The sequence below is a fragment of the Trypanosoma equiperdum genome (assembly GCF_001457755.1).
Source record: "Trypanosoma equiperdum strain OVI genome assembly, contig: ctg_444, whole genome shotgun sequence".
NCBI lineage: Eukaryota > Euglenozoa > Kinetoplastea > Trypanosomatida > Trypanosomatidae > Trypanosoma > Trypanosoma equiperdum.
The window spans coordinates 9,454-17,645 of NW_027124359.1; the positions used below are offsets into that span (position 1 = coordinate 9,454).

Genomic DNA, 8,192 nt, shown 5'->3' on the forward strand with positions numbered 1-8,192 from the left:
CAATTATGGTTGTGGTGCAAACTAAAGAGATTGAAGACATGTAACGGCGGGCACAATAACAGGGGCGTAACTGTAGGGAACAAGCAGCTGACAGGGTCACGAGGCTCGATGGATTTTATGAATAGAGGGAAAGAAAGTTGGAGGAGGAGGAAAATGAAAAAAGCACAGTTTCCCGCACAAAAAAATGATGGTAACAATCATACAGAAGAAAAATATGAAAGAGCAATGACAAGCGTGTGAAATTCGGTGAGAAGGTCAAATTCAGTTGCTTCTTAAGCAGCAGAAACAATAAAGGAAAAAAGAAAAGAGGAAAGATTTAAACAGCAGAATATGTAGACCACTAGCTTGAAGACTTTATATAATAGAGACAGTGCAACTAGTTTAAATATTCTTCTCTCACCACGATTGTCAAGAATCAGAAGCAGCACACAAACACACAGCTGAGAAATGTACAAAACCTTGCACAAAGTGATAAAAGCAAAATAAAATTTGAAGAGAGCGGAAATATACGGGAGAATGCACCAATAAAGAAAAGATAAAGCAGGAAAAACGTAGTCACTGATTAAAAGATAGCGTAGGGAAAGTGAGCCTTAGCCGTCTCCATACTCTAGCGCATTGAAAAAATTATTAGATAGCAGGAAGCTTTTCGTTATTTTTCTGGACTCTAAGTGTTAAAATGCAACAATAAAGGCTCAATGAACTTTTGGTGAATTGGAAATGATGTAAAGAAGAATAGTACAATTAAATATTTTTTAGAATGCAAAAAAAATTAAAGATAAGCCATTGCCTATAAATATTGCTTTTTCCCTATATCTTTCCGTATTTTTAACTCTATAATAAGATAATACTAGTGAATGGAAATTATTTAAGTAATGAGAGTGCATTTAAAGCAAAATGTACGGATAATAAAACTTACGGCTGCCGTCTAGAAAGCGCACCCCGATAGTAAAAAAACATACAAAGCCAGCCGGGCACTCAGAGAGCAACCAGTAGTTGAGGTGCATTTGAAAGCAAGACTATAGGTTGCAGCAACGCAACAGATGACCAAAAAGTGGCACGCTCTAGTCAACATGCGGCGGTCAACAGCTGTGTTGACACACAGATGGCTAAGGGCAATTTCAAAACTGATATCGGACTTGGTTTATGGGGACATAATACTCAGAGGCTGTTGGTTGCAAAAAGAGCTAGGATAGCGAACTATAACTAGCAACAAACATAGGATATTCGAAGAAAGTAACGACATAGGCGCAGCGCAGCCAAAGCCGGAGGTTGTTTTTGCGGTAGTTCACACGCCTATACACGTAGGTACAGATACTATCTAGTGGCATGAGGTATAGAACTGGAGACAATAGGCCACCACTAACTTTAGCAATAAAATAAACAAGCTCGCAGAAACCAGCAGCGTGTACTTCTTTCGCTATAATACCAAAAATATACGTCGATGTGCTTAAGAACATATCGCAAACCAAACAAAATGTTCAATAAGTTTACTCAAAGCACGGACAAACTACAAAACCCTGCGGCACAAAATTAAATACAGAAGTCTGGTTTCAAATCCACAACTCTCTCAAGAGAATGATAAAAGGCATCAGACCCGCGATATTTTTAGAAATACTGCTAACAGTACTGTTTGTGCAGCAGATGGCAGAAGCGACAATACCAAAAGGTGCGAACAGTGGTATCTTCAAGTTGATGTGCGAAATACTGCAGTGGCAGGAATCCAAGCCAGCCCCAATCGAACCAGGTACTGAGCCTTCATTGACATTAGGGAAAGCACTTGCAATAAACATGAGACTAAGCGAAGACAGCTGGCGCCAGAAGTTCGCCGAGACAGGCGACAAAAAAGGCAACCAGCGCAAACCAGACGACGATGTCGCGGCAAAGCAACACTAAGTTGCCAGGTGGAACAAATGGCTCGAAGCGTACGACACAAGCAAAACGCGGCAACAAAGGGAACAAACCCTCAAGCGTCAAAGATTAGACTCACTCCAGGGCGCTGAGAGAAGGCAAGCCCTAAAACGCGTAACCGTAATAGAACAGCAGAGGCTGAGTCTGGAAAACGGCGTCGACCCTGCTCTTCCGGCAAACGGCAAGCTCACCAAGCGCAAGAAGCCCAGATACAGAGGCCTCCGCGCTTTTATAAGTAGACAGCGAAGAATCAAGTAACGTAAGCAAATAAAAAGGTGAAAATACATCATTTTCTGTCAGAGTAGTGGTATTAAAACATGTTATTCTGTTAAGCAACCGCAGTGCAGCAGCCAGGTCGACCTCGTAGAGATAGCAATCCAACAATCAATCTAGGAAGAACATGCTTGCATATACAACTGCAATAGCCCAACTGTTGTTGCTTACCGCCGGTCGGACCAGCGCGGACACAGCGGCAGGAGCAAATAGCCAGGCGTTCGGCGCGATGTGCGAAGTGCTGAGAGTAGGTTTAGGGACAGCGGACGACACAGAGCCAACAGGCCAGCTGGCCACCCTGTATGAAGACCTCTTGGACATAAACACAAGCCTCGCCCCTGATAGCTGGCGCAAGCAGTTCACTGCCGACAACGGCGGGGTGCAGCAATGGGACCCAAGCGGCAAGCACGCAGCTCTGGACAAATCATGGGAAACACAGTGGCCAATATGGGCTGCCTCAGCGCAACGCACTTCAGGCAGCGGACGAAATGTCAAAATCACCGAGCAAGCGGGACTGACCGAACTTTCGGAGGCAGCAAAGGAGATAGCGCGGATCAAGATAGCGGCAACTCTAGCAGCAGCCAAGAAATTCCTACCTCCATCGGCAACAACCGCCGACCCGACAGCCATTTTACGTGAAGCAATGTACGGCGGCGCAAACGGCAAGTCCGAATTCGAAACTGGCACGGGCGCTCACGTCGACGGGCGGGGTGACCACATGTGCGAAGAAGGCGCCAAAGTTGGAAACCAACAGACGGTGGCAGATGCCCTGCTTTGCCTTTGCCTCCCACACCACAGCTCAGGCGCCGGCGGCGCAGGACAGATGTGTAAAAAAGGCATACAAGGGACCTTAAACGAAAAAATTTCGCAACTAGATGCGGCGAAAACCAAATCAGCCTACGACAAGTTGGTCGGCGCCTGCAAGATAAAAAAAGGTGACAAGGTAACCGCCCCAGACGTTTTCAATGCCGTGGCAGCGATAACCGCAGCTCTAAAAAAAACAGAAACTGCCTTAATACTGGGAAGTGCAGCAAACGACACCTGCGACGGCACGAGCACAAACGGCGCGTGCGTCAAATTCAAAGCCACTGAAACAGCGGACAACAAAGGGATAAGATCAATAGCCTGGGTAGACAAACTCTTGCAAGCAGCAGAGGCGATTCAGCAAAGAAAGCTCGATCATATGCACGTCAAAAGTTTAGAAAAAGCGATGCAGGGCGCACGAGAATATGCTTTTCATATAGCAACAGCAGCCAAAAGTCTGGCAGCCAGGACTACTACGACAACCACTCCCCGCACAGAATCAACCGCAGCCCCGCAGAGAAAAAAAGAGGCAGAATGCGCCGCGGTAACTAAAGAAAAACTCTGCAAAGAAAAGAATCCAACTTGCGAATGGAAAGGTAAAAATGATGAGGATGAAGGTCCACACTGCAAATTAAATACGACAGCAGCAGAACAAATAGCAACCCAAGCAGGAACAGCTGGAGGAAATGGAGATACAAAAACAACAGATAAGTGTAAAGGTAAGAAAAAGGATGAGTGCAAAGATGGTTGCAAATGAGATGGTGGAACTTGCAAAGATTACATTTTTCTCGTCAACAAGAAAACTACTCTGATGGCTGCTGTCTTTGTGAGCTTGGTAGCATTTTGAACTCTAAATTTTTCAAGAACTTTTGTTAAATTTTATGAAATTTACTAAAATTATGAAAATTGAAATTTTGAGAGAATTCGATAAAATTATTAAATTTGATATATTTTGATGCATTGTAACACTACTTTATAAAAATATACAAATTACTGAAATTTTCAAAAAATTAAAAATATGAAAAAAATTTTTAATGTACGGAATGCTAACACATAAGTGTAAACAGCATATTAATAAGCTGTTATAAGTTGGTTTGTAATTCTAAATTTTGTTATTTTATTTTGTTAATCTTGTTTACGTTTGAATATTACGTGTAGATTAGTGTTATAATAGTAATAATGATAATGATGGAAGAGTGTTTAGAGTGCGTGCATACTAATGTCATAATAAGAGTGCTGGTTAATAATATATGAAGAGGCATAATAGAAACCCTTAAATAAAATGGTAATATGAAATGGGAACGGTAAGTGAGTTTTAGAGAGAGTTTGTATGAGAGGATAATTAATATTATCGAAGGAACAGTAATAAGACAAGAACAGACAGTGACAACGAATGTGCGCAGTTTCAAACACAAACATAACGTCTGGCACCATAATAAAGAAGGAGATGTGGAGGAAACAATGAGGGAGAGACACTACAGTGTATAAGAATGATGGAGTCGGTACTTTTTCTGCTGAAGCGGCAGTAGAAAACAAAAAGGGGAAATACGTAGTGAAGTAAAAGGTTACACAAAAAGGCGCACCACATAATAAAGTAATGATACAGGAACAGCTGATGTTGCCATATATTCCACTCAAAAATGAATAGAAGCAACAGCTGAGATGATTGTGGTCACTGTGTTTTTTAAATTGATGTCGATTTATAATATCCAGCCGTAAAACGGAATAAGGAGAAGGTTAACGGGCAGGAGTTGTGTAAGTGTGTGGCAATATAAAAGCCTTCTTCCCATCAAACATAGTAATAAGCACTAACATCGGTGAAAAACAATATAATATTATCGACCGTGTTGTTTTTAAACTAAGAATACTATCTGATTGCTGTTGTGGGTAATAAAAGAATAAGAACGCGGCCACCGCTTAAAATGGTGCATGTATATGGATACAAAGGAGCGCCGTGAAGCAAAAAACTTTTGTGATTATACGCCACTTGTTACCTCTTTGTATACCATACAGACACGAATACCTACAAGGGACGTGCCATTAACATTCGAGGTGGCGCTTATGCGAAACTAAAGGACCATAATAACAAAGAAAAAGCAGCAAAGAAAGCATGTCATGACCACAAATTACTCAGTGTTAAACGGAGGCAGCTAGACCCACAGCAAGGGCATCGCAACCTTAAACAGAAAAACAATCGTATGATGGAAAAGCAAGAACGCTAGATTAGCAGCTGACTGCCTAGAGTGAAAACCATAAATTTTATGCATTTTATATATAGAGAGAGATTTTCGTGGCTTGTAGAAAAAGATGTGTGGATTGGCTGCAAAATAGCTGTTAATTTTATGTTCAACAGGTAAGCTGGCTTATAAGATTATATATGATTTTAAATTAGAAATCGAGAGAAAGAAGCTAACAAAAGGCACTAAGGCGACAAAGAAGATAATGTCGTTGGACTTAAAAAGAAGCAAAATTATAAGGCGGCATCTGCTAGCTTTTCCGTTGGCATTTTTAGCAGCTCTAGCGGCCTTTGCAACAGACAGCGACAACAGCGAAAACGCCGCGGACTTTGCAGTACTCTGCCGGCTAATGCGACTTGCGGAGCGCGGCTATGATGAAAGTAAGCCAGTCGATATTAAACTCAACAAAGAATTTGAAAACAGCATAAAGAAGGCAACAGCACTAGCAGACTTCAACGAAACGAACATAAACTTGCACAAACAACAGAAAAACTTCGGACTTAAAGAAGCAGATAAGCCGCTGCCGCATTCCCCCACGGCCAAAGCAATAGCAATTAAAATAAACCGGACAGCAGCCGTAGCGGCAGTCCTAGCAACTGCAGTTGAATGGGCAGCCAAAAAAACTAGAGAAGCCAAAAAACGGGCAAATGCCAACCTGAAAAAGCACTGTACGGCGACGGAGACGTCATTAAATTGGACGACGATGGCACGGCATTGCTGCAAACAGCAAACAAAGATAGGCTGTTCGGCGCGGACGCGACCGTAACCAAAAACTGCGGCGGAGGCAGTGCGGCGGCCAAAGGCAACAATTCCAACGCCGGAAAGACAATAATAAACGACATTTTCTGTCTTTGTATCCAGGGCGAAGGCGCCAACAAAAAGCTATGCGAACAACAAGGCACGGCAATGTCCGCAGCCGACAATTTGTTCGACAGCAACATAGCGACGACCAAGACAAGCTGGGGCAAGCTGCTCGCAGCATGCCCACAGCATGCCGACGAAATTACTAGCACCGAGCTAAGCGCCGCAATAACAGCTTTCAAAACACGACTGGGAGCCAACGAAAAGGCGCCTGGCGACGGCAATGCAGCCGGAAAACAAAGCATACTCGGATACATAGACAACACAGGAACAGGCTGCACAGGGCAAACGAAACAAACGTGTGTCAACTACGCCTACCATTTTCTAGGGCCGCAGCCCGACGACGTACCTTGGGTAAAACTCATCCAGGCGGCGATAAAAGAGGCGAGGGCAATAGCTGAGTCGCCAATCGACACAGAAGCGGCACAGCAACAACTTGCGTCCCTCAACGAAACGATCTGGGATCTCTATCACCGCGCTTTCGAAGCAGAAACACGGAACTCGGCCGGCGCAGACGACAGCAGCAGAATCAACAAAGCAAAAGCAATAGCAGACAAAAAACAAGAATGCGAGAAGCATAAAGACAACAAAGCTGTTTGTACGAAAAATAACTGTAAATGGAAAGGTGGGGACAATGAGAAAGGGGAATGCGTAGTAGATAAAAAACAAGTTGCAGAGCAGACAAATGCGGCCGGGAGAATAGACGAGTTCGTGCGCGCGCTAATTGCAATGTGAGCGGTGGATGGAACGGTAACCGCCACCACCTGTCTGCATGACAGCGGCAATAAGATGGCGGTCAACGGCCACAACAAAGGATGTAATAGCGATCCAACAGATCAGGCCAAATCAGATAAACTAACACTAAAAGCGAAGATGCAAAAAACTACAGCAAAACTAACGAGTAACGACGCTCAAACAACAATGGCATGCGAATTCGCAGCGGTGCACAACGGGAACGCGTTTCTAACTGAAGAAGCACCGCACACAGTGATATGTGTCGTCCTAGGCATGTTTACGACGTCTATCAACGACCTAGACACAGCAGCCAACTGGGGAGAAAAAATAAATGGCATGGACATAATAAAAACTCTAGCAACAGAGGTGGCGCACTAGACGGTCTAGAAACAGGAATGCCGCCGCCAAAGTTTGCTGAGACAGAGCAGCTCCGACAACTAGTAGACCCCGTAATGGCCAATGCCGACATAGCACAGGTAATAAAGCATCTGAGAGGCATAAAAGCGGCTCAACAAGGCAGCAAACTCAAAGAGATAATCGAAACGATACATAGCAACGATATAGGGACATAAGGCGCGTCCTTCTTCATAGTAATGAACAAAAAAATACAGTTACTAGGTGTAGAGCACCCACCGAAAACCTTAGAAGCATCAGCAGAGCAAGACATAAAAGCCGCACAGACGGCGCTAGCAGCCAATTGGAAAACAGCATTGGCAAGCAAAAAAGACAAAAGGCAGACATGCACAGAAGCAATAGCCTCTAACCCAGAAAATTTTTGCACCGAAAGAGGAGACAACAAAGATAAAGGCAACGATAATGAAAACTGCACTTATGATACAAAGAGCAAAAATGTGTATTGAGTGCTAAGGGAAAAAAGCAGCTAAAAAATACAAAATAAGAAAAAGGAGGAGCAGGCTCCGGTGTAAACTGTACCAGTCACAATGACAAAACTACTAATGAGGCTGAAAATATGGGCAAAACGACCTATGTTTGTGAATGGAGAAAAGTTAAAGATAATGAGGATAACAAAGAGACAGAAGAAAAGATGTGCCGTAATATTACTTCTCTTCCGAATAAGAAATTTGCTCTGATGGCTACTGCTTTTGTGAGTTTGGAAGAACTTTAAGTATTTTAAGTATTTTTGCTTAATCTTATGAAATTCGAAGTATTTCTATTTTTTTCGGTAAAAATGTAAAAATTGTTATAATTTTGGAATTATAATTGCCAATAAATGCAAGGTAAGTGAGTTATGGGATAGAAAAAGTGAGTGCTATTCCGAACATTTTTTAATATGTTTATTTTATGAATAGTTACTATGGTTATGATAATAATGATAATGAAAGAGAGTGCTGTGAGTGTGTATATACGAATATT

The 8,192-nt window shown here is 42.8% G+C and overlaps 2 protein-coding genes and 1 pseudogene across 3 annotated transcripts; all 3 read left to right on the forward strand.

The window, feature by feature from the left end:
- The first annotated feature begins 2,308 nt into the window (after positions 1-2,308).
- Positions 2,309-3,832, forward strand: TEOVI_000187500:pseudogene (annotated as a pseudogene). The gene has a single exon. A coding segment is annotated over exon 1 (1,524 nt).
- Positions 3,833-5,427: 1,595 nt separating this feature from the next.
- Positions 5,428-5,988, forward strand: TEOVI_000187600 (uncharacterized protein; the record flags this gene model as incomplete). The annotated part of the gene is made up of 1 exon (XM_067225039.1): positions 5,428-5,988. One exon carries the CDS (start codon positions 5,428-5,430, stop codon positions 5,986-5,988), a length of 561 nt encoding a protein of 186 aa, XP_067081140.1.
- A 140-nt stretch (positions 5,989-6,128) lies between these two features.
- TEOVI_000187700 (Trypanosomal VSG domain containing protein, putative) lies at positions 6,129-6,818 on the forward strand (the record flags this gene model as incomplete). Its single annotated transcript, XM_067225040.1, has 1 exon — positions 6,129-6,818. The coding sequence occupies one exon, from the start codon at positions 6,129-6,131 to the stop codon at positions 6,816-6,818; it is 690 nt and encodes a 229-aa protein (XP_067081141.1).
- Positions 6,819-8,192: the final 1,374 nt, after the last annotated feature.